A 25,413-nucleotide genomic window follows, 5' to 3' on the forward strand; every position below is an offset into this window, starting at 1 on the left:
CTTGACGGAGGCACTTATCCCTCTGCATCTCAGCTCCCTTATGTATAGAATATAAATATAAATCCTAACAGTCTGTTAACCCTTCCTGTGCACGGGGCCCTGTGCTCACATCTGTATGAATTGCCACAGTGACCTTCACCATCCCCCCAAAGCCATAGGCATGTGTATCATATTCTGAATGAGGCTTAGAAGGGAATGAACACGGCTTGTTCTCCATTTCTCAGCTCCTACACAGTCAAAGCAACCATTCCAGGGCCTGTCTGCAATTTTGGTGAACACATCTGGGCAGAAATGGTGACAGCCCAGGTGACATACACAGGAAAGGCATGAGAATACAGTGACAAGGTGGCCACAGACACTGCTACCCTCATCTTTGCCCCTTAACCACTACACACACACACACACACACACACACACACACACACACACACACACACACACACGTCCTCTCCCGCCTTGGGCTCCATGCTAGTCACATCTTGCATTAGCAGCCTCTGCACCCCTCACAAGAGCTGAAGATATGCCAAGAGCAAGGGCCCCAGCCCAGCCCACTTCCTCCTTGGGGTCTGCTGGCCACGTTCTGAGCTTGCCCCTCCCGCTCCCACCCCCACCTCAGTACCAGGCTTTATCAGTTTTGGCCAAAAGCCCCTGGCTGCACAGGGCCAAGAGGAGTGATTCTTCCCCTAAAGAACTCCTGAGTGTGCCAAGCCCTGGCCAGGGGCCTTGGCTTCCCATCACGTGCCCACCCCTCACTCCAGAGCTTGGCGTATAAAACTAGCCCTTTAAGAAAGCTGGTGACACCGGCCTGAGAGACTCTAGAAGGTCCATTCAGAGAGTGGTAAGGACAGAATTGACAGCACCTGCATGCTCAGGTTGTGCCCCATCATCACATGGTGAAATAAAGCAGAGGTTCTTATCACTCAGTTGTGCTAGGTTGGGATCCAAGCTCTGCCACTTTACTGTATCACCATGAGCAAGTTGGGCCCAGAGCAGGACTGTTAAGACTTAAAAAGATGGATATAGGGGGTATGGCGTGGGGGACACAGGGCTGCGGGTCCCCGGAGAGGACAGGAGCTCTCGCTTCCATGGCCACAGGTCCTAACGGGAGAATGCTGCTGATGTGGACACCGCTGTTGTGCTGGGGGCTGCTGCACCAAGCCCAAGGGACAACCCATAGTCCTCTGCTCCTGCGGATCAACGAGAGATGGGTGGAAACAAGTGAGTCTCAAGGAGTGAGCTTGGAGAGGCGTGAGCTCCGAGAAGGCAGAGCGGGAGACAGCTCTGGGCTTGTCCTCCTCTGGCCTCCCACTTTCCAGCCCTCTCTGCTGTCCTTGTCCCTCCCCGGTTCTAACATCTGCATGGCCCACCTGTCGTGGGTAGTCCTCACCCTGACATTCAAAGCCCCCCATACCTCCAGTGTCTTCCCCACCACCTTCCCTGTCCACCACATAGAGGTCATGGCTGCCTCCTTGGCTGGTGCGGGCCCTTCCCTCTTGCTCCCCTCCTCAGTGTAGTGTACTCCAGCTGGGCCTGGAAGACAAAGTCCTTAGCTCCTCTCCTGCAGAAACCTCTTCTCATCTCCCTGTAGCAGGTAGGTCTGTCCTTCTGGCTCCCACAGCCCTCTGGTGAAACCTCAATGGCCTTGTCCAGATACAGCACCTGCCAACCTGTCTGTTGGCCTGTCTGTCTGTCTACTCTTCTCCCTGACTCTTGTCTATGAGGTGCTTCTCATCCCAGCTCCAGGATCTGGTTTGCAAATTCACCATGCTCATAACCTTGAGGCCTTTGTATGAGCTGTTACTCTCCCTGGAACCTTCCATAATGAGATCTTTCACTTCCGTGAGATGTCTGTCCCAAGCCTCGTCCTCCTCCTCGGAGCAGCCTCCCTGACCATCATGTCCAAAGCAGATGCTCCTCACTCACCATGCTTTGACTCAGCCCTGTTTCATTTTCTTTGTAACAAAACATACTTTACTTGCTGACCTGAGAATAAGTTTGTCTTTCTCCCTGGCTAACATGTCAACTCCAGGGCAGCGGGAAGCACGCTGCTCCCGGAGCCCAGACTTGCCGACTGAGCTTGGTGGCAAGCTGAGACTGAGCCAGGAGAATGGCCTGAGCCTAGGCATTGAGACCAGCCTGGGTAATACAGTGAGACCTGAGCTCTGGTATCCTCATATGAACTTGTTGATGAATGGCTATCTCATTTGCCAGTTGGGCACAGGTGCCAGTGAGTGTTTGCTGAATGGCTGAATGAACCCTGAGGAGATGCTCTGTTCCCAGATATTTCAGATCTATTCATGGAACATGAGGTCCTGAAAGGTATGATCAGGATGCCTGTGACTGGATCCCCAAGTGAGGGTGTGTCTGTCCTGGACCGTCTGCCCTTCATCAAAAAGGAGTTTGTTAGGAAGAAGAGTGGGCTGGACCTGTCACTTGTGGGGGACCTGCTCTCTGGGAAGACGATGCCTGAGCTGAAGACGCTACTAGAGACAGCTGGGTGAGTGGCCAGCGAGGCAGCCTCTGCCTCTCTTCTCCTTCAGGAGGCTTTTCCCTGTCAAGTGGAACAGAGGTGGGCTGGCAACCTGGGGCCCACAGCGTCTCCCCAACCTCAAATGCATGAAGCAGGTTTCTGCCTACTGTGTGGCTACCTTTCCAGGCCTCTCCAAACACCCCTAGGAAGGAAGCAGGGTCTACACTAAAGTGGGCTGGCGGTGCAGCATCCTCTGTGGTTCCCCACTCCAACACTTTACAAATCTGAATAGTGTTTCCAAAGTAGTTTCAGTTAATCGCCTACATTTGGATAACAAGAATTTTCCTCAAAGTCCAGGTTTCTCAACTGTATGCGTTTGCCAGGACAGCCACACTAAAGTGTTCAGAGCCAAGTGGTCTCCCTGTGGAAGATGGTGGCCAGGGCAGGGGTCTGCCCCTGCTTCCTGGAGCTTGGCTCAGCCACTGCTCCTGGCATCCACTAGCAATCACTGGTGCTGGTACCAGAAGGCTGATACTGCCATCTCACAGGACATCCTCCTGGGTCCAAATTCCCTTTCTGTAAGAACACAGCTGTGTTGGGTTATAGTGTAGGCTACTCACTCTAGTATGGCTTCACCCATAATTCTGATTGTCCTTAAAATGAAAATCTGGCCACACCTGTCCTGACCTTCCACATGTCAAACGTTGGTGTCAGGTCTATAGTCCCTTAGCCGGTCCCCAGATGCCCCACCATGCTGTCTGCTCAGCCCTGAAAGCCCTGGGTTAGAGCCTCCTAGCAGAACAAGAATCCGCCTTAATGAATGGCACTGAGTTTGATGGGGGCATGTCTCCCTCAAGGTGACATGCACTGATAGACTCCAGACTCAGAGCACTATCCTCTCAGGTGGGCGCCCCAGAAACCCAGACTCCAGACCAATGGATGCAATCACAAGAGGCTTTATTTAATCATTTGCGCAAACGGGCCCCTCTACTATTCAGTGAGAGGAGCCCCGAACAATAATTGCAGGCATCTTTTAAAGGCAAAAACCACAAAATTAACATAGCATTTGGGCAATACATAATTGGCTAGTTTAGAAATCAGCACCCGAGAGGGGAAGTACAGCTATGAGGACTTTCCATGGGGGCTGCTTTTCTTCCTAGAATAGCCACAGGATATTCCGCTAGACCCAGACATTGTCACAAGGTTATTCTGCTGATGCCACAAGAAATATGACAAGAATATTTCTGCTGAGGCTAACGGTTTGGGGACCTGGTTTGGGGGCCTGAGGCTGGTACTCGTTCCTCTTTCTCATGTTTAATTCTTTCAGCACAGCCACAGGCTCAGCCCTGAATGCATGAGTCTCTCCTCAGCATGAGCAACGACAGACCCATAGGTCCTAAGACCCCAGGCTCCAAAAGGGATTTTCTGGTGGGTGTGAAATGGAGTAAGAATTCACAGAATTATAGTGTGAGGAGAACTGCCCAGGGAGAGTTGGGAGGCACCATAGTCAAATACCACACCAGCCATGCCAAGTATGGGCACTGTCTCCTGATTCCCCCACCCCACCTGGGTAGCCATGCCATGGCTATAAGACTATCCTATCCCAGGACATGGCTTGGAGGGGACAAAGGAAAGCACAACATGGTCTAATCCTAAAAATATTCTCCAGGCTGGGGAAGAGCATCAGAAGTTCCATCCTTGGCTACACAGGAGGTGTGAGACTAGCCCAGGCTGTATGAGACTCTGTTTTGAAACAAACAGGGAAAAAAAATCCCCTCCAGAAGGCTCCATGCTGGTGGCCAGTTTTCCCCTGTGATAGAACATGTTGCTGCCTGATTCAGTGGCTCCAGAGGAATCACCAGCTGACACTGGTGTCCACAGTGCAACCTTGACCCCTCTGAGCCCAGGGACAGGAGGCACCTGAGCCCTCAGGAGGGAGCACAGTGCTTGAGGATGCTCAGCAGAGCCCATAGCTCCTTTGTGGATGGCAGACGGGCTGCTAGGACTCTTGCATCTCCACACCCTTGCCTGCTGACTGTTCTTTTGAGATCCTCATAGAGCCTTATTCCCTAGACCTGGGCATCAACCCCGGGATCCCAAGGCAAGATTTCTCCCACTGAGCCACAGCCTTGGCCTCAGAGGCTTGTACTTAGATTCAGATGACTGTGTGTGCACAGACTTAAGCCATAGTTCCTGGTTTTTCAGAGGCTGACCCAGAGAAGGGCAAGATCCTCGAGGCTTAGAAACTAGAAGCTGAGTTCTGTGGTCTCTCGCAGGCCAGCGGGCAAGGACAGACTATCCCAAAGCTGTCTCCACTTCTCCTGGCGTCAGCTCCCATTCTAGCTACTCCAGACATGTGTATTCGCGCGCACAGAGCCAGACATATCACCCACATGCCTCCCATAGGTTGGTCATAGAAGATGCCAAGGGACCGGAAGTCACCCTGGAAATTCTAAGTGACAGCCTGCTGCAGATCACACTGCGCTGCAAACTGTACCTCTCACTCCTAGAGTAAGTGCCCGGGGTACTTCCTCCCTACATGCTGCCAGGAAGCAAGACTAACAAAGGCCATGGGCCACTACAAGGATCCACTTGGGCATGTTTCAAAGACTGACTTGTGAGGAAGCAGGTACAGAATGGGCCTGCCCAGAATCATACAGCGAGTCTGCAGTGAGAGCCCTCTCCCAATGCTGTCTGTGCATGTGGGCACACTGACCCTAATGGGACAATCTGGGAAGGGTCTGGGATTCCCGGGCTGGGCAGCTGAAGCAAGAGTATCCATTGCCTGGACATGAGTCTATAACCAGGTAGGTATAATTCCAGTTCCCTGCTACAGTAAGCAAAGTGTCCACCTGCAACAGCAGCGAGACAGACCCATGTTGGCTTGTGAAGTAGGGATGCTACTTTGGGAATATGCCAGCTCCTGCCTTTCTTGTGGATATGACTTTTTGGTGTGACTTTACCATTCAATGAGGGAGCATTCTATGACCATTCCCCCTAGAATGATTCTGCTCAGTGGGGAGCTACACAGGACCCTTAGTTAGCGCTTGGATGGCAGATATAAGCCCAAGGAAACACTAGGACAGAGTAGGGGGCCCTGAGAAATGTGTCTCTGCTCCCTGAGGAACATATTATCGCCTTGGTTAGGATAGTGTGGTAATAGTAAGATTCATGACCCATGGACCTCAGCAATTGGGAGACTGTGTGTCCCATCTCAAGGTCACACTCAGGGCAGGTGTCTGATGCCCGGTGAGGACGCTGGCTCGGTACTGCCCAGTCTGCCAGCAGATTCCATATTTTAAATAGCTGGTTTCTAATGCAAGCCTGCTGGCAGCAGCAACAGCCAGCTCGTGACTTCTAGTCTCAACCTTGGAGTCTGGCTGGGAGCCTGCCCAGACATACTGTCCCTGCAGGATCCTACGGCTAGAAGCCATGAAGAACATACGCATTGGAGTACGGCTAGAACAGATGGGGAACAAGACCCGGGTGGCCTTCGAGGAGTGCCACGTGCCCCCTGGGAGCCTGAACATTGAGATCCTGAAGCAGTGAGTACCTGGTGCTTCTGGGGCTCCCCTGGCTGTGATGGGTAGTGGTTCCTCCTGCACTGGCCCTGCCCTTTCTGCAGTGAAACCTAGAGCTGGGGCTGCCTCTCCTTTAAAGACACAGACTGTCCACGCCCACCTGTCTGTCAACCTCTCCTGCCTCCACACTGAAGGTCATGGTTAAGACTCAACCTCTGCTTAGCTAATCCTGATAGTGGGTCCCGACCAGGTCCTGACTTCTGGGAGCCTCGGTTGCATTGCTTACGGTACCCAGCCCGCATGGAGTGGTCCTGGGGAGGAGATGGACTAACCCACTTACATAGCACAGAAACTGACACCCAAGGGGATCGATCATTCATCTATTGACACAACCCAAAGCCTCCAGGAAGCAGGACACGATCTCTCCATTGCCAGTGGGGCCACTTCCTGCTGGAAAAATCCCAAAGACCTTTATGAAGGAGAGAACACGAATCAGGACATAATGCAGAAAACTGGAGAGAAAACACGTGGAGGGGGGAGGCAGGAAGGAGAACATGGAGAGGAGGTGGGAATGCCAGGGAAGGAAAAGGGTCGTCGCTGAGGGCCTTCCTGCTGTCCTGCCTCAGTAGTGCTCAGCTCCCCCTTCCCTGCCCACATCTTTGGCACACTGCATGGCTGAGTCCACCTTGTCATCCCTCCCCTAGAACAGAGACCCTGTTGCCAAACCAGCTGCTGAATCTGGTGACTGAGATCCTGGAGGAATCACTGCCGTTCCTCCTCCAGAAGATCGTGAGTCGCCAAGGGGAGGGGCGTTCCCCCAGAGAGCCTCTCTACCTCTGCCTTGTGCCAGCAGGACCTCCCACTTCCCTTCTCTCTAGGTGTGCCCTGTGGCCACAAACCTGCTCAACTTCCTGCTGGAAGACCTGCTACACATCGTTCTCCGTATGTTGCTGCTGGTCAGCTGTCCCTTGCCATGTGCCAGGCACTGTCTATAGGAATATACCCAGAGACAGGACAGTCCTACCTACAGGGGGGACACTTTCTAACGGAGAGAAAGAGGGGACAACATGGCTTGTAACCTTCATATGTCACGTCCCCTCCGAGCCTCGGTTTCCCTATCTGTCAAACAGGATCAATGAAAGGCCCACAGATAATGCCTGTTAGAAGGGATTTCTCCCTGCCTCCCGCAGCATCCTTCCCACCTCTGCCTCCGGCTGAGTTAGGTTTCGTTTCTGCACCATAGCGCCAATCTTCTCGGGTCCCAGTGATTTCCAGTACTATGTGACCACCACCGAGTTCACACAGGGAGCCATCCTGTTGACAGTACAGGTGGGCAACCCTGGGCTACCATGGGCCCTCGGGGAACCTGCCAGGAGTGGACAGGCAAGGAGGAAGGGAGGTGGGGCTTCACAGGGTGGGGAGCAAGGGAGGAAGAGGAAGACAGGAGAGCAAGAGAGTGAGAAAGGGGAATGGGGAGGCCACGGGCCGCCGACCAGCGAGTGAGTCAGGGCCAGCAGGAAAGCAGCTGAGTCAGCTCCCAGATGGGGAAACTGAGGGCAGAGAATGGCTGAGGGCTGCCCAGCTTCTGTCCACTGTTCCTTGATGTCTCTGCAATAGAAGGCAGGAGGGAGAAGAGGGCCCAGGAGGGCCAGGGTTCAGAGAATGGAGTGGAGCTCGATGGGAGCAAGGAAGCCAGGCCCAGGGGCTCAGCTCTACCTCTTCTGGTGTGGGATTTGAGTGAGGGACATCACCTCTCTGTGGTCAAAGAGTGAGCAGAATGACTCCCTCCTGGTGATGCTATTGGTAGACTCAAATGAAACTGTGCCTGCTGTGGTCAGAAAGGTGAGCTGTGACCAGGTGCCACCCGGAGAGTCATCCCCACTGACCATCTTTCTTCCATCATTTCTCTGAAGCTTGTGACTCCCTGTGGCCCACACCAGCGGGCTTCAAGGCCGGAGCGTGTGGTTCCCCCACCTCTCCCAGGATTAGCCCAGGACAGCACGGCAGATTTTGCCTTTTGGCTAGAAATCTACAATGACATCCTGTCCTGTCTGTACACGAGCCAGGAGATCTTCGTGGAGCCCCAAGACTCCTTGGTGAGTGCTGGGAGGTGGGCAGGAAGGGGGGAAAGAATGCTCCTGCCCTGTTTCTTACATGAAAAAGCCAAGGCCCCGGTAGCAAATGTCACTTCCCCACTCTGGACTTGACTAGTCTAACCTGATTAGCTCCTATTTATCCTTCAGAACCCTTCAAAGAAGCCCCTTTATCTGAGAAGAGGAACACTCACACGCCTATTGTTCTCTTCCTAACACATAGCCATTCTCACACAACAGGTATTTATGAAAGCCTCCTGTGGGCTGGCCCTCTGAACACAGGGTCTCTATCATGTAGAGATCAGAGTCTTATAGGGGAGTAGAAAACTGAAATGTGATAAGTGAAAGGTTTGGGTGTTGGTGTTCAAGGGGACACTGAGATGGATTACTGGGGAGTAAAGAGTTATTAACACCATGGACAGACAGACAGACAGACAATGGGAACAATGTCTCTGAAGACAGTCTAAGAGCCTTCCTGGTAGAGGTAGGATCTGAGGGCAGGGAGGTTTCACAGCACAAGCCTGCAGCCAGACCCGCTGATCTCCAGGCAGGAGGCAGGGTAGGGGTGGGGAGCAGGGTGTAAAGGTGTGAGGACTTTGGTGTTCTCACTTCCCAAGGGCAAGTCTGATAGCTAAGGACTCACAGGCAGTGTCTCTGAAGGTGCCTGCCGGGATCTGTGAGAGGAAGCCACTGTAAATATAGTGTGTGGCCTGGCAGAGGTCGGGTTCTAACAGTGCATTCGTATAATAAATAACTAGCTGGCTTTGCTTAGAACAATCAGGGCAGCCAGAAGGCCACCTGCATATTGTCACCAGGGAAGGCGTACCTGAGGCTGGCCTCTGCAGTGGTGAGGAGGCACACACAGGTGGAGGAGAATAAGCGCTTCCCGGGCTGATGGGAAGAATGGGCAAGGCCGCCTACATCACTGCTCAAAAGCCCGCAGCAGCTTCTCCCTACCCCAGAGGAAAAGCCAGGCTCCTCTGGGTGGGACTGGGCGGTCTGATCCCTGGCCTCTCTCCAGTTCTGTCTCTTTACTCCCTGAATTCCAGCCATGCAGGCTCCACCGATCCCCAGCTCAGGGCTTTGCACATACTGGGCTCTGCCTAGAACATTCTTCTCTCACTGGTAGTCTCAGTATGAATGTCACCTCCTCACACTGCCCCTTCAAGACTACTGCATCTAAAGATCTAAGCAAGTGCTCTCTCTCTCTCTCTCTCTCTCTCTCTCTCTCTCTCTCTCTCTCTCTCTCTCTCTCTCTGTCTGTCTCCCCTTTTGTTCCTTTCTCTTCCTCTTTCAAAACACTGATCTCATTCTAACTTTATATCTAATCACATATGTATATGAAATTATATGTGCAAAGTGCACGTGTGTGTGTGTTGAGCATCTGTAACTCAGATTTGAAATCCAAAATCTGAACAATTTTTCAAGTGCCCACGTGACACCACAAGTGGGACATGCCACATCCAGAAGCGTTACATCACACAAAGAAAGTTATTTTAAATAGTTACGCAAATGAGTGCCCAGACTGGAGAAGTGGCTGGTTCAAGGTCATCCACAAGTGGGATTGACTAGAGATGAGGTCTCCTGTCTCCCACTGCTCTCCCCTGTATCCCACGCAGCTGTGACAACAGTTCTGAGACAGTCAGAAGTGAACACTACATCTGAAGAAAGTCTCACACTGGTGGGCAGGAACCCAGCTGCAGGGTGTCCTTTAGGCCACATTTGCCACAGAGTAAAAACCAAAGTTGGTCCGTGGCCCATCACTAAGGAACTAGCAAACTTGCTGAGACTGCAGGCCGTGCACACGAAGACACGGTGCTTTGTAAGAACAAGATGCTTCTACAGGTCCAGCACTGGGTGGCACTAACGAGGCACGGGGCTATGTGGGCCCGAATGCTCCTCTCTGTTCATGCCTGTGTGTGAGCAGAAAAAGTCCATCTGGAGATACTTCAAAATGTCAACAGCAGTTACCTCTGAGAATTGGGTTCAGAGAGAAAAGGAAAGATATACTGGGTGAATTTTACTTCAGACATTTCTATAGTTTTCTCTATGATGATTTGTGATTTTGGAAAACCAATGGAGCAGGCATCCAAGGTAGCTCAGGGGTCAAAAATGAGCTTGACATATGTGAGGCCCTGAGTCCAATCCCAACACCTCCATGAAAATCAGTAGAGCATAGATGGGTGGGTGGGAGTATGATAAAGCAGCGGCAGAAATTGTTAATAGAAGGCTGTATCGAGCATGCAAATGTTGTCTATGAAACTCAGCTTCGCTGTGTTTGTAGCATTTCTCATAGTTAAGAGGCTGTGGGTGTAGCTCAGTGAGCAGAGTATTTGCCTAGCACGCACAAAGCCCTGGCTTCAATCTCAGGCACTGAGCACCCCTGTAATCCCAGCACTTGTGGGGAGGATCAGGAGCTCAGCTACATAGTGAGTTTGAGGCAAGACTGATACATGACACACGAGACCCTGGCTTAAAAAAAATTATAATAAAATGTTAGAATAAAAATCATCAAAACCACAGAAAGTTAATCTTTCCAAATAACGGCTCTGAGAAGCCAGACATGTAACTCACCTTGGGCTGAGACTGACTCGTGTGCAGACAATGTGTCCAGACAATATGTCCAGTAGAGGCAGCTATCTCCCTGAGCCCACAGTTTGCTCAGACACACCCTCAGGACGCCACAGCTGACTCGGTCTTTACCTTTCTAGGAAACTGGCCTCTGGGAGCTGTTGTCCCTGAGTGCTCCAACGCCCACGCCAGAGGTAGGTATGGTGCCTGTCCCTCCTTCAGCACCCTGGGCTAGGCAGGCTGGACCTCAAGACTTCATGGACATGTTCCTTTTTTCTGCTGTGGACTCCAGAAGTAGGTGCACCCTTTTACAGTGTCAGGGATGTAAAACAAGAGGAGGCAGTCAAGACAGTGACTGTGACCATGGGCTGTCATCGTTCAGCACTGAGCATGCCCCACCCTGCTAAGGCTCACCCAGATAACGGCAGGGCTCATCACTGCTGAGTAACTAGAAGAACCTGATTTGAACCCAGCCCCTGCTCTAGAATCTGAATGCACTGAACTCTCCAAAACTTTGTGTTCACCAGATGGGCAAACAATTACAGCAATTACAGCCTGTAGTACTGTAGGTGCTAATGTCTCTCGTGCATGGCACATCAGTGAGTCATCTAATCCACAGAACTTTGTGGAATGGGTACAGTTCTTGCCTTTATTTTACAAGAATGAAAAATGTAAAGCACAGAGGGATTAAGAATCTTGTTTCAGGCTACACAGCTTTCTGAGGTAGATCCATTACTCTAACTCCCAAAACCAGCACAGCACTGTGCATGCCCAGGACAAGAAGGATGTGATTTTACCTCAGAGAAGTTCAGAGGAGCCAAGTAACTTCCCCTAAGCCACACAGCAAGATGCTGTAGGGCTAGAAGAAAAACCCAGTGCCCTACTTCATGAGAGGGTCTTGTTCCCACCCTTCCAAGCCAGGGCCAGGGAAAGTTGTCTTCTGACTCTCCCTCTACTTTCTCTGCTTTAACTTAATTCAGGTTCATAATGTGACCAGAGGGAGCCTGGGACTGATCATCAGCACCCCAGATCCACCCACTGTCCACCTGGATGGCTCCAGGGCCACGGTCACCCAGCAGGGCTTACTGATGCTGCAGGGGACCAAGAATACCTCCTCTGATGTGGTTGCCTGGGTGAGTGAAACTGCATGGACTGGACTCCCAGTCTGCAGACTGAGGGCAGGGAGATGGGTTGGCTGTGACCAATCCTACCACCATCTGCTAGTAGTCTACATGTGGGCAATTGTGCCCACTGCTAAGACATTCACATACGAGTTTCTGTACTCACCAAGGCCCTCTGAAGAAGTTTCGGCTCCAGCCCCTCCTGTAGGGAGCTATTAGTGCTTTCAAAGGACCCCCCAAGGGATGCCTGAGTCACAAAGCAACCATACCAATCATCGTGGGGAGAATTCTGGGAAACACAGCCCCCTCCCAAATTCCAGTGGCTTGATTCTGAATCCCTGACCTCAGAATTGGCAAGTACCTCAGATGAGAAAGCAGAAGAGTCACTCTGGCACAGCTGCGCTGGATGGCATCCTAAGGATGTAGCAGGGTCCTTGGATCTTAGATGACATCATTGTATGACCAAGAATTAGCTACCCCCCACTGGTAGCAAAGCACTCTGAACCTGTACATATGAATTAGAGGCCTATTTTAACACCCCACAAAACCAAGGGGAGCCAGTTGTGATGGTGCACGTTATAATCCCAGCTACTTGAAAAGCTGAGGCAGAGGGACCACTTGAGTCCAGAAGTCTGAGACCAACATAACAAGAATCCATTTTTAATAATAATAATAATAATAATAATAATAATAATAATACAGTCAATTAGGACTGTTGCTCAGTGGTAGAGTCCTAGTCTAGTACAAGGCCTTGGGTTCATCCCAACAGGCAAGAAGCCTGCTGGCTTCCAGAAATGATGATTCCAGGACTAAGACCTTTCCTTTGAGCCTCCCAGGAGTGGCCAGCCCCAGCAAGGCCCCCTCCCTGAGTGAGGCCATATGGGCATAGGATGGGGAAGACAGTGACGTGGGTACAGGGTGAGGACCATAGGACAGAACACAAGTCGGGTTGGGGCTGAGACGGGATTGGGGGCTGGGAGGCTCTGTAGGAAACAGCTCCAACTCTGCCCTGCCTGTCTGCTTTCAATCCATCTCAGCAAATCCTCTCCAAAGCTGTGTTCTCCTCAAGAAGTCAGAAACTAAAACTCCAGTTCACGCCACACGGGTAATGGGTTTTGACTTGGGAAATGTAAGACAGTTGGGAGTGGGGGATGAGAAGAAGGGGTGGTCAGGGATGGCAGCCCCTGCTGTACCCAGGGCAGAGCAGGGACTTAGACCCCCCCCCCAGATCACTCACTGACTTACTCTTTCTTCTGGCAGCGCTGTGATCACCTTGGGTCCCTACCCCACCATCATTGAGAAGCAGGTGAGTCCCTTTCTTCAGCCTTGTGTCCTAAAGGAGCCATATGCACAGTGTAAACAGTCCCGTGACGTTGATAGAGGGTTAAAGCTTGAGTCCTATTCTGTCCCTAATCTCATCTTACTAATCTCATCTCACCCTGGAGCCCCTGACTCCTGCTGGGGTAGGGTGTGGCCTCTGGGGCCCTGACTTGTCTCTTTCATATATATATATATATATGTGTGTGTGTGTGTGTGTGTGTGTGTGTGTGTGTGTGTAAATTGAGTACCTACTATGTGCCTAGCCTTGCCTTAGGTACACAGATGAGTCAGGTATCAACACAAAGGTCCCCACTCGTCACAGACTAGCAGACATAAACCCATATAAGCCTCAGCAAAGCAAATTATACAGCATGGAATCAGGTGATAGCACCATGAAGAGAGAAGCAGGGTCAGTGTGGAGATCAGCAACATCAGAAAGGAGTCTGGGAGCTGGAGAGATGGCTCAGCAGCTAAGAACACTAGCTGTTCTTCCAAAGGACCCACAAGAAAGCTCATAACTATCTGTAACTCCAGTTCCAGGGGATCCAACACCTTCACACAGACATACATGCAGGCAAAACACCAATGCACATAAAATAAAAATAAACAAATCATTTATTTTTTTTTAAAAAAAAAAGGAGTCTAGGAGATGTATTGGGGTGAGCTTTAAGCAGAAGTGGGGAGACCAGAGACATCAGGGAAGAGGTGAACCAAAGACCCAGTACTAAATGTGCCCCACAGGTTCAGGAAAGAGCCAGGGCTCTGGAGCAGAGTGCAGGACATCAAGAGGGGCAGGGGTCATACTGGGGTGACCTTCCTCAGACTGGGATGTGGTGCAGGAATCTTAAAAGTTCTTATTAATAAAATCAAACCCGAGGCGAGTTATTGGGGTGAATGCTGGTAGATCAGAGAGACAGAACAAGCCACAGCTATCTCACCTCACCTGGTCAACTTCTCAGCTGGTCTTGTTTCCTCAGACTGGAAGCTTCTGTGTCCTCATCCCAATGGCTCTCAGCTGAACTGCTGCTGGAAAGCCTGAATGCTTAACCAGCCACATGCTTAACCAGCCAAATGCTTAACCAGCCAAATGCTTCTAGTTTCTGATCCTCACGCCTTATATATCTTTCTGCTTTCTACCACCACTCTCTGGGATTAAAGGCTGGCTTTCTGGGATTAAAGGCGTGTGTCACCATGCTTGGCTATTTCCAATGTAGCCTTGAACTCACAGAGATCCAGAGGGATTTCTATCTCTGGAATACTAGGATTAAAGGTGTGTGCTATCACTGCCTAACTAGTGGCTTTTCTGTTCTCTGACCCCAGATAAGTTTATTAAGGTACACGATATTTTGGGGAACACAATATCACGACTCCCCCACCTCCTTCCCCTTCTCTGACCCATCTGGGAATCCTGTTGTTTAGGACCACCTTCAAAAACGCTGGGTCCTGACTCTTGTGTGCTCAGCCACCACCACCTCCTGGGAGCCTCTGCTCACACTATCACCACAGGGATGGAAGCCTCATTGAGAGAGTGTGAGCAGAGGAGAAGCAGCACTAAGAGAAGCCAACAGGGCCCACAGCAGGGCGTAGCCAGCAGGTGGATGAGGCTCCCAGGAGGTGGTGGTGGCTGAGCACACAAGAGTCAGGACCCAGGGGGAAGGAGGTGGGGAGTCGTCTGGGATGGGGTAAGATTTTAAGGGCCAATCTTGTTCTCCAGGCTAAACATAGGGGTGCAGGGAGCTGGGCAACATGGCTGAACCTACTGGCCTTCAGTCCCTGAGCTCACACCACTGCAGATGCAACCTGCACCTCTCCCCCAAGGGTTGATCCTGCTCCTGCTTGGGAAGAAGGGTGCCTCAGTAGGCCGCTCCCCACAGCCCACCTCTCTCTGTAGGCCTGCGTCACAGACTCCAACCCTAAAAGAGAAGAATCACAGGGAGGTGGGGTTGACTGAGTACATAAACCAAGCAACACTGTAGGGAGAGTTCACTGGCAGACCTGCCCTACAGAATTTTATGTCCTTGACACATGATTTTCACTTGCTTATAATCTGGGTCAAAGGCACTAAGACTCTTTTTCTCTCCAGTCAGGAATATCGTCTGTGACAAATCACAGGGCATCCATGAGACCAGGGTAACAATTTATACATTGCATAAGCCACCAACACCATGGACATGTAAAAATATGTATGTAGTAATAGCAGTCTCCTACCAGACAAAAAGCATCTAGCGGGGTCGGGACAGTCCTGATCAAGACCCCTTGTGCACTCCTAGGTCTGGGAGGCTTGCTGTTTCAATGTGTCCCCTGCCAGCAGCTCTCAGTACTAGAAGAATCTCTCTCCCACTGACCCAAAGTTGGTCCCTGTGACGCTGTGCTCTGGGCTCCCATAGACCCATCCGTTTCCTTCCCTACAGAGATGATACCTGGCTGGGGGGGGGGGCTCTCCTTTTGGGCCCCTCAGGGTTCCCCTGACCCTTCACTAATCTGACCCCAAAACTTCAAAGTCCTTCAAAAGTGGCATGTGGATAGATGTGGTGGCACCTGTAATCCCAGCACCCGGGAAGCTAAGGCAGGAGGATAGTACGGTCAAAGCAAGCCCAGCCTACACAGGAAGACTGTGGGTATTTTTTAAGGTGGTAGCTGCAGGACTTCTCCAGAATCTGTGTGGCATCTGTACAATCGAGTCACCTCTCCTGGTTGGAAAGTGTCAGACTAGAGGAACTGAACTGCATGCTGTTACCCCATTGCAGGAAGAGCATCTGAAGGCCTTGCTCTTGGCGGTCCTGAAGAGGCGGTTCTTGCCTCACCATAACAGTAAGTCTCACTGTACCTCCCTGTCAGACCACACATCACAGTATATTGCTGGAGGCAGCACCAGACCTGTCCACGGGGGCTGCAAACAGCTGCCAGGGTTGAGACCGGCTCCTAGGCAAAGAAGGAGGCAGTACGCATCCAAGCTTTCAGATGCAGTTGCAGAGGCCGCTAATGCTGATGCAAGCTCAGAGCGTGGACCAGTGGCCGGAAGAGCAGCTGCAGGGAGGATGTAAAGGAAGGGGCCCTCAGAGGGGAGGGGCCGCTCAGCCTCAGCAACTGCAGGGCCAAGTAGATGGTCCCAAGTGGAATGCCAGATGGGCTGAGGCCAATAAGATGGCTAAAGTGGGCAGCTCACACTGTAAACGTCATCAGCAGGGTGGGCATTTGTACAGGCTAGAACAGCTGAAAGCTGAATGTCACAATACAACACTCTCCCCTCTAGTTATCAGGAATCCAGAATTTTCCAAAACTCCCCGTCTCACCCTGGGCTCCTCAGATGCTGAGACAAGGCAGGGTAGACAGCTGGGGAGGTGAGGCAGGAAGATGGAGGGGCAATCCATAGCACTGGGCTTCCCAGCTTGGCCATTCCTTGGGCAGGGTGTGTGCCCCTCACCTGTCTCCATGGCTACCTGGTCAGCACCTGTGTCCCACTGCATGGTGAGCTTCCCAGGGACACAGGTCCTCACGTTTCTCATTGTGTCCATTGCATCCTGTCCAGTGACTCCCACCAAAGAAAAGTATATAGGATATATACATTTCCCAGCCCCACTTACTCCTGAGAGATTATCCAGCTCAGTCTTTTCATCTTTCAGATGGGCCCACTCCATAAACCCAGAGAGGTTAGGTGACTTGTCCGAAGTAACTCAGCAAATCTCCGGCCAAGCTGAATCTAGAATCCTGAGTTCTTGCTTTCTCAGTTGATGGTCTTTGTGCTCTGAATCACACTAGGAGAGCAATCACTTTGAGAAGTTGGCAGAGGCTCAAACGCTGCCCACGTTTCCATCCTGAGGGACTCTGGTAGCCAGGGAAGGGTCTGGGCATGAAGTGAGCAAATCTGGGCACAGAGCAGGGGGCAGTAGAAGGCCCATCGGGGCAGCCGGAGAGGCCAGACAGGCAAGGATGCCATCTGCAAGGGGCTGGGGAGACAGGGCCCACTCTTTTGTGCCCGCCACGGGCTCTCACTCAATGCTTGTGTGTCACACCCTGGAACACCACGAGGGTGGAGAGACAACCCAGAGAGTGGGCCAGGCCCAGAAGTTGGTGTGGTCATGCAAGGTCTAAACACCAGGCCAGGAGACTGCTTAGTGCCACGGGGTCCTGCTCACACTACAACCCCACCCAGAGGAGAAAAGGGCAGCGCGATGCCATTGAGGAAACCCAGGAGGGCTGCAGGAAACAACTTGAGATGAGAAACGACAGTCGGGAGACTTGGGAAAGTCCTATGGAAGAGACCTAGAATGAGGAGTGCCCAGGCTGGGGACCCAGTGGGGACAAATGGGAGAACAAACACATGGGCTCTTCTCCTCCATCCACCCCCACACCCGACGTCCAAGTGACCATTAGGCCAGCAAGGGATTGCCAGGTTACTCCAAGCCCAGAGTGCCTGGGAGAAACGGGGTGGGGAACGGCTGCTCAACACAGGGTGGTGGGCACAGGGGGAGGCCATGCCAGGCCCTCAGTTTTTCACAACTCCACGTATGAAAATCAGCTGGCCAAACAGTTAGTTGGCAGAAGCACTAGTAGCAAACTGGCCAGCTCTGCAAATTTACTGATGTAAGGCTTAGTTTTCAAATATTTGGCGAGCAAGCGTATCTGTGAATATTTGCCTTCTTTGATATAGTCAGGGGATACTGTCTAACGGAGCCACATTTCTAGCATTTTCAGGTCTTCGGTTGATTCTGACCCCTGTCTCGTCTATTGGTGACATGTTTTATTTCTACCGACATGTCAGCAGTTCTGAAGCTCAGTGTGAGAATTAGGTAGAGTGCATTTCCTGAGTACCAGAAAACCTTCCATCTTCAACAAATTTTATCTTCCTTAAACTCTGCAAAGAAGAACAGCTTCCTAAGAACGTGTTCGCAGATCTGGGATATATTTAAGAAGAATGTTCCTTTAAAAGACTGGCCGTGAAGGTGTTGGGGGACAAGGAGATGATCAGGGGTATCCAATCTGTGGCTTGCAGGACGCATGTGTCCCAGGGTAACTACAAATATGGCCCAACACATTTGCAGATGACAATGTCATGTTGAAATGTTAGAAGCTGTACACCTCTAGTAACGTCTACTTTCCCTAGGCTACTTGCTGTTCAGGGGGATTGGGGTGCAGAAGGTCCCCTGGCTGGGAAGGGTAGCCACCCAGAACCTCCCAAGCATACCTGCCAGACAGTCCTGCCCACCAGGCCCTGAGCTCCTGCCTTCCCCTTGCAGAGTGGCTCAGAGAGCATAGCCTCCTTCTGCCCAACATCAAGGGCATCTCCTTCAACCATGCCCAGCTGGACTTCTCTGAGGTAGGTGCAGGGGGAGGGGTCTCCCCATGATGCTCAGCTAATGAGCAGGAAGTTAGAAGCTGAGGCCCCTCCCACCCTCTACCTCTCTGTTACCATGCTGGTATATGACACCTGTTATAGATGAAGTGACTGAGGCCTTGGGGGCCAGCAGGAGTCCCTCAGGAAGCCAGAACACAGGGCTCATCGAGAGCATCTCCCCTTACACAGACAATGCCAGCCTCCCCACTGTCACTGAGAGGAAACCCAAGGCTCAGAAAGGCAGAAACACAGGGCCAAGGTGACAAAGCAGGAGCCTTTCTCTGACCTCCAAGTCTATTACCTTAGCCAGGACCACCCACCTCCCTAGAACTGAGGGGTCCTGGTTCCCAACCAGTGCTGCTGTACCCTTGCCCACTCCCTGCAAACACCCCGGGGCGTGAAGCAGGGATAAGCTTAGAGGGCCCTGAGGTACTGCTGCCTGGGGATCTGCTCCCATGCCTGTCCTGCTTCCTGTCCTGGCTCCCATTTCTTCCCAAAGAGGAAAAGTTCATATAGGGAAAGTTCCAGGGATTCGGGTCAGTGCTGAAGGGTGCTGCTGCTCTTCTAGAGGACCCAGGCTCCATTCCCAGCACCCACAGCAAACCGTGGCTCACAACCGCCTGGAACTCCAGCTCCAACCTGACACCCACTCCTGGTTCCACTGGCACCTACACCCCATGGCATCCACTCACAGACATACAAACATACACATAGATACAAACAAAATAAAAACTAAAAATACCTTTTAAAGGGGTGAAAGAAATATTTAAAGGAAGTTGCAGAAAAACAAGTTGGAAGGGAGACAGAAACACAATCTCACAGTTAATAGAATACATCTCCCAGAATGAAATGTCTTCTGAAAGCTGACCATGACCATACTAAACTCCAGATTGGGGCAAGGTGGAGACAGAGAGACAGACAGAGACACTGAGACAGAGACAGAGACACTGAGACAGAGACAGAGACAGGGAGATGGGAAATGGAGAAGAAGGTAGATGGGAAGGGTAGGGCTCACAAATACTTTTCAGTTCCTTCTCTTGCCTTGAGATGATTTCTAAGGTAGTGGCACATGCTTGTAATCCCAGCAGTCAGGAGGTAGAGGCAGGAGGATCTGAGTTCCAGGCCAGACTGGGCTACATAATGGGACCCTGTGTCAGAAAGAAAGGAAGGACAGAAGAAAAGAAGAAGAAGAAACAAAAAGACAAATGAATGACCTTGAGCTTTAGAACCCCAAGCTTAGACCTTAGGCCCCCCATCCCCATTCCTGACTACAGAAGCCTGCCTTCAAGAACCTGAGGTAGAAGGGGCAGCAGGCATTGGTGCCTCATGGGGCCACTCACTGTCTTCCACTCCCCATTCCCCCCACCACCGCTGCTCTTGCCTGAACATCAGCCTAGGGACCTTAGAGAGTCAAGAGAAACCCCATCTGAGTAGGCCTGGAGGAACACATCCAGGTAATTCAGGGTTTGTGACTGCCCTAAAAATGATGCCACCAGTCCTGGAGCCATCAGGTCAGGTGCTGCCCAGGGTGACAGATCCAAATGACCAGAGACAGGACACAGCCAGCCCCTTCCAGCCACAGAAGCACTGCCTCATAACCAGACCTGTGAAAAGCAAGACTCACTTGCTGATCTGCTTCTCGGCTGCCTAGTGCCATGGCTCAGGTTGCAAATTACAGAGTGCACCATGCAGACTGTGATTTAAAGAAAAAAAAAAACACCATCTGGAGCTGCGCAGTGTGCAACACACACACACACACACACACACACACACACACACACACACACACCCTTCCATGGCTGCCCTGGTTGTTCATTCATTCCCTCATGGTCCTTTGCTCACTAGTCAATATATCTCAGGAAGAGCTCCAAAGACGAGTGTCTTCCTGTCCTCATAAACACTCCCAATACTTCATCTTCCTCTCCGATCTACACCCTTATCCAGAGTCCCTGGCTCTCCCTTCCTAGTCACAGGTGTGGTCCCCTCTGAAGTGTCAGGAGCAGCTCCGGGAAAGCAGACTGTGTGAAAGTGAGCGCACACACACAGGAACTCTGCTCTCTCCACAGGATTACATACAGCTGACCATTCCCGAGTAGCTGCTTTGCCAAGGCCCAGTCCCTGCCCCAGCTGCACATGCATGCTCAAGCCCCCAGAGTCCATGATCAGCATCAGTCCCAGTGGAGTTCTCCGCTGTAATAAAGATGTTTCCTCTGAGTCTGGGTCTGAGTTTGCTGTGTTTCCTGCCAGCTGGGAAGCAGCCTTGAAGTGTTTAAATGAAGGGCATCCTTCCCAGCTCTAGTTCTCCTGTGACCCTTCGAGAAAGTTCTGTGCTCTGTCCTCGGTGGAAGGAAAGACGGAGAGTAGCGATTCACACCTGTCAGCTCAGAACAATGGAGCCCGACAGGGACAGGAATTGTCATGTGTTTGAGCAAGCCTAGGCTACAGAGTGAGTTCCATGTCAGTCCAGGCTAGACGGAGACCTGGCCAGAAAGAGGGAAGGGTGAGAGAAAAGAGAAAAATAAAAAGGACAAAAGCCTTTTGACTCTCCAAAGATCAGGCCCTGCAAGGATGGCATCTGGAAAGGATGCCGAATCTGTACGCTCAGAAAAGTTTCTCTGGTCAAGAGGAAGATGGAAGCAAGATGAAGAAGTGGGGGTGGCCGGAGGGGGACCCTCAGGAGCCCAGGGACATTTTGGAGGCCTTGGGTGCAAAGGAACAGGGCAGAGGGAAGTAGAGAACCGGCAAGGTGGCTATTTCCGTAGATTTTTTCCTTTAATCCATTTTCATCTGTTGTGTTACATGACTTCCTTGTCAAAGGTATGGGATCTGAGTTGCATCTTTGGCCCTGCAGCACGACTATCTGACTGCTGGGAGGTTCATACGTTACTGTCTACTGAGAGGCTTTCTGCTAATGAATAAAGACACACCAATGCCCTCTCCATCAAGGGTTCATCCAAACGGGCCTCACGATCTCTTTAAAACATGAGGAAAGCGGGGCCCTTGAGGATAACAGAGGCTTTCTAGCCTCAGACAGGCTTAATTCAGGAGTTCCGGTGCTAGTAGCTAGGAGTCAGGGAAAAGTCCTTCCACTGAGTCATGGCCCCAGACTCTTTCTACCAAATTCAAAAGTGAATGTCATGGACCATGAGGAGGATGAGTTTTTAGAAATAAGTTCATTATAGGTTCACAGGTGGAAGCTTCAGAGAGAGGAAGCAAGCCAAGCTCCTGTGTAGCAAGAGGAGGTCCTGGGGATGGGGTGCCATTAAGCTGCTAGTTTGGGGACGTTTTATATGACTTATGGCAGAAAATGGGTCGTGGGGGTTGGTTGGCTGAGTTGTCCCACCCATTAGGTATCCATGTGCCTCTCCATCCTAAGGTATCTGGACTGGTGTTTTGGTCACACCCTCACCTACAGTTTCCAGGCAGCTGCATAAATGGAGAAGAAAGATAACAAGAAATCAGAGCAGGAACTAGAGCCCCAAAACACTGCTGGTATTTCTGACCTCCGGCCAGGACTGACCCATTTCTATCTTCTCTTCCCATCATCCCCTCAGAAGCAGTGACTCTAACTGCCATGAGGAAACAGGGCCGGGGGTGGTGACTGGTCTCCTTGCTGAGCAGGGCTAAGGGAATGGCAGTCAGGGAACCTCTCCAGTGGTCCTGTCTAAGAGACCTTGAAAGTGCTTCCATGGTATCGTTTGTGTAGCAGCCAGGTGAAGTGAGGAAAGGAAGCTCTTGGTTATTGGTGAAATTATTAAGGCAACTCCAGGTAGTTAAAAGGGAGGTTTATTTTGTGGGGTAACTTACAAGTGAAGGAATAGGTTACAGGGTCTGGGACAGGTGTAGTGCAGTCCGACAGTGTTCTCTGGAGAACTCTGCTCGGTCTACCTCCAGCGTCCAGGGTCCAGGAACCAAGAGAGCCAGTGCAACCAGATCTCGGGTCTTTAGCGTCCCCTCTTGGCCCCATCTTGTAGGCGTGACAGTTACCGAAGTCTCAATGGGGGTTGAACTTCCAGATCAAAGCTGGAATGGCTACCCACTACACTTGGTGCCTGGACAGTGATGTGAAAGAGAAAGTGTAAGGAAAGCAAAGAGTTAGGAAAGTGGTATGGGAGCCCTTTGAGTCTAAGAAATTATTCCACTCCACTGGAAACAGATGGAATCTCCAACAAAAGCTTAACATTCTGAGGCCCAAGGGAACCAGGAAAAAGGCAGAAGAGAGGAGATTTTTCAGTGTCTGAATCGGGAGCTGGAGATGCAGCTCAGTGACTGAGAGCATGTGATGCTCCGTCATGAGGATCAGAGCTTGGACTCCAGCACCCACACTGCCTGGTTCACAAACACCGGTCGGTAACTTCGGCTCCAAGGGACCGAATGCCCTATTCTGGACTCAGTGGACACCTGCACATGCATACACACACACACACAGGCACCACACCCATGCACAAAAATAAAACAAATTTTTAAAAGAATAAATGAAATGTCTGAATGAAAGCCCATAGACTTACCAGAGTATCCACCTATGTCTGGCTTACTGGGCCTCTGGTCAGGCCTTTCCTTCTCAGGCCTTCAAGGGTTGACTCAAGAGCAACGAACCCAGCCAGGACTGGCCTTCAGGCACTGTGGAGCTGTTAGAGTGGCTAGAATCACTGCATGAGGCCCCTCTGAAGCGACTCTTGGGGAGAAAGACAAGAGACTTAACCCTCGTTGACCTTCAGGTTGGAGCAACAGTGAGCCTGTCTGGGCTACAGGTCCTATGGAGGCACCGAGTGCTGAAAGTGAACCGCAGTCCTGCATCTGGGTAGTGGTTTCTGTCTGTCTTTTTCTTTCCTTCTTTGGTTTTTCAAGGCAGGGTTTCTCTGTGTAGCCCTGGTGCCCTGGAACTCACTCTGTAGACCAGGCTGGCCTTGAACTCAGAGATCTGCCTGCCTCTGCTGGGAATAAAGGTAATCACCACAATGCCCAGAGTGGGCTGCAGTTTCTCACCAAGCTTATAACATCTCATGTGGACTTAAGCCTAATATCTAGGGAGTGTGATTATTTGAACTGTTTTAAAAAAAAATTCTAATCATTTTAGTTTGTGGCTATACTTTTCAGTTAGGTGTTTAAGACTGTACAGATGGCCAAAATTAACTATTTCCAGTGTTATTATTAAGGCCCGAGGGTCTGGTCCTCAGAGAGTTACTTGGGACTCGGGAGGCCTCTGGTTTTTCCGATCTTTATTCTACCCATTGTGCCATTTTCTGGGTGAGTTGGGTTTTTTTTCTGACCCTGTGGCTTCTTTTAGACTCATTGAAGACTTTGCCCTCTTTCCAGAATGTGCACTGCATAGAGTCTAACCTCTGGGTCTCCGCAGCCTCTCAGACAAGAGGACAGATGACTAGGCAGAGCTGCAGGGCTCTCTGAGAGGTGTCCTGTGTTCATCTGGAACTGATGACCTCAGATGGCAAGTGCCACAATACAGGCTGTGCTTTCAGTCCCTCCGTCCGCACCGATGTGGAATTGCAGGCGTGGTTACCGGACACCCAGCAGCTGGGTCACGTCAGTTTTGAAGAACAAATCGTGCTTTAAAATTTAGGTGCCATGCAAAGACAAAGGACATAAGGCAAAGACAGAGGACTAAGTAGTTTTAAATGAATCTGGATTGGACACACATGTTTTGTTCTTTAAGCCAGTTTTTGTAAGTGTTGCCAGGAGAAGACCAATAACTTAAGAGAATTCTATTGACTGACATTGAGGTTTGCCATCAATGCACTAAACTTTGAGATTAGATAGTTTAATATCTTTTAATCCTATATACATGACTATGATATATGATAGATATATCTATAAACCTCCTGTGATTTACATCAACCTTCTATGACCTAAGTTCCCTCTACCACATAGAAACCCTTTTTTGAGCCGGGAGATGGTGGCACACACCTTTAATCCCAGCACTTGGGAGGCAGAGCCAGGCGGATCTCTGTGAGTTCAAGGCCAGCCTGGGCTACAGAGTGAGTTCCAGGACAAGCACCAAAACTACACAAAGAAATCCTGTCTCAAAAAAAAAAAAAAAACAAAAAAAAAGAAAGGAAGGAAGGAAAGGAGGGAGGGAGGGAGGGAGGGAGGGAGGAGGGAGGGAGGAAGGAAGGAAGGAAGGAAGGGAAAAAAGAAACCCTTCTTTGCTAAAATATCTTTCTGCTGACATCCTTCTAACATTTTCTTCCCCTAATTAGTGGTTCCCTTTCACTTTATGTCCTTTCTAATTGTCATGTGATATAGTCACATTAACAAATAATGATATTGTCTGATTTTTTAAAGATTTGAATCAAACTACACACACACTGTAATAAAATAAATTAAGATTACTTGTCTATACATTGTTAAACTGTAAGATTTATGTCTGTTGCACGTTCCCAGGCAGACTTCATCACCACTTAGATCTGTGGTACTGTGGTACTGTGGTACTGTGGTACTGTGGTACTGGATCCGTCAGGACAAGCCATCACCGCCTGTGGTACTGTGCACTGGAGATGTGGATAGAAAAGAACAGAAAAAAATGGTCTTATCCCTTCCCGGGGTGATTTTCCTTCTCTCTGGGAGCTTCCTAGTCCAATCTTCCCCCTTCCCTCTGCTCCCCACTCCTTTTTCCATGGCCCAGCACTAGCATTTGTCTCCTGGCCCATGGCCCTCCACATGGGTGCCTTGTCCAGACCTGCCTGTAGGACTGCATACATAGGAACCAGGCTCTGCTCCTCATGGAAAGAAGTCATTATGCTTCCACCACAAATCGCCAGTCCCTCCACCCTACCCCTTCTTGCTGCCGACACGTGAACAAAGTAAAACTGGCTTTCAAACCAAGTCCAGACAAAACCCACAAAGAAGTCCCTCATTCTCTAGCCTGCAGAAACGCCTTTGGCCGTACCTCTTTCTTGTCCTCTCAGCACCCCAAGAAGCCACACTCCAAAGACATAAATCTTTGACCAACCCTTGCTTTCCCCAC

General features: G+C 50.8%; 1 protein-coding gene across 2 annotated transcripts; it reads left to right on the top strand.

The window, feature by feature from the left end:
- The first annotated feature begins 789 nt into the window (after positions 1 to 789).
- LOC114706527 lies at positions 790 to 23,882 on the top strand. 2 transcript variants are annotated; one of them, XM_028888934.2, is made up of 16 exons: positions 790 to 838; positions 1,096 to 1,218; positions 2,281 to 2,497; positions 4,877 to 4,981; positions 5,884 to 6,015; positions 6,696 to 6,780; positions 6,870 to 6,933; positions 7,235 to 7,320; positions 7,905 to 8,087; positions 10,796 to 10,849; positions 11,636 to 11,788; positions 12,814 to 12,881; positions 13,037 to 13,082; positions 15,844 to 15,907; positions 18,334 to 18,413; positions 20,498 to 20,624. In XM_028888934.2, the coding sequence occupies exons 2-16, from the start codon at positions 1,110 to 1,112 to the stop codon at positions 20,525 to 20,527; spliced, it is 1,476 nt and encodes a 491-aa protein (XP_028744767.1). In that variant the 5' UTR covers positions 790 to 838; positions 1,096 to 1,109; the 3' UTR covers positions 20,528 to 20,624. The 2 variants fall into 2 exon arrangements, with proteins under 2 accessions (XP_028744767.1, XP_037061224.1); XM_037205329.1 differs by lacking the exons at positions 18,334 to 18,413; positions 20,498 to 20,624 and adding an exon at positions 23,748 to 23,882.
- Positions 23,883 to 25,413: the final 1,531 nt, after the last annotated feature.

The sequence above is a fragment of the Peromyscus leucopus genome, chromosome 4 (assembly GCF_004664715.2).
Source record: "Peromyscus leucopus breed LL Stock chromosome 4, UCI_PerLeu_2.1, whole genome shotgun sequence".
Taxonomy (NCBI): domain Eukaryota; kingdom Metazoa; phylum Chordata; class Mammalia; order Rodentia; family Cricetidae; genus Peromyscus; species Peromyscus leucopus.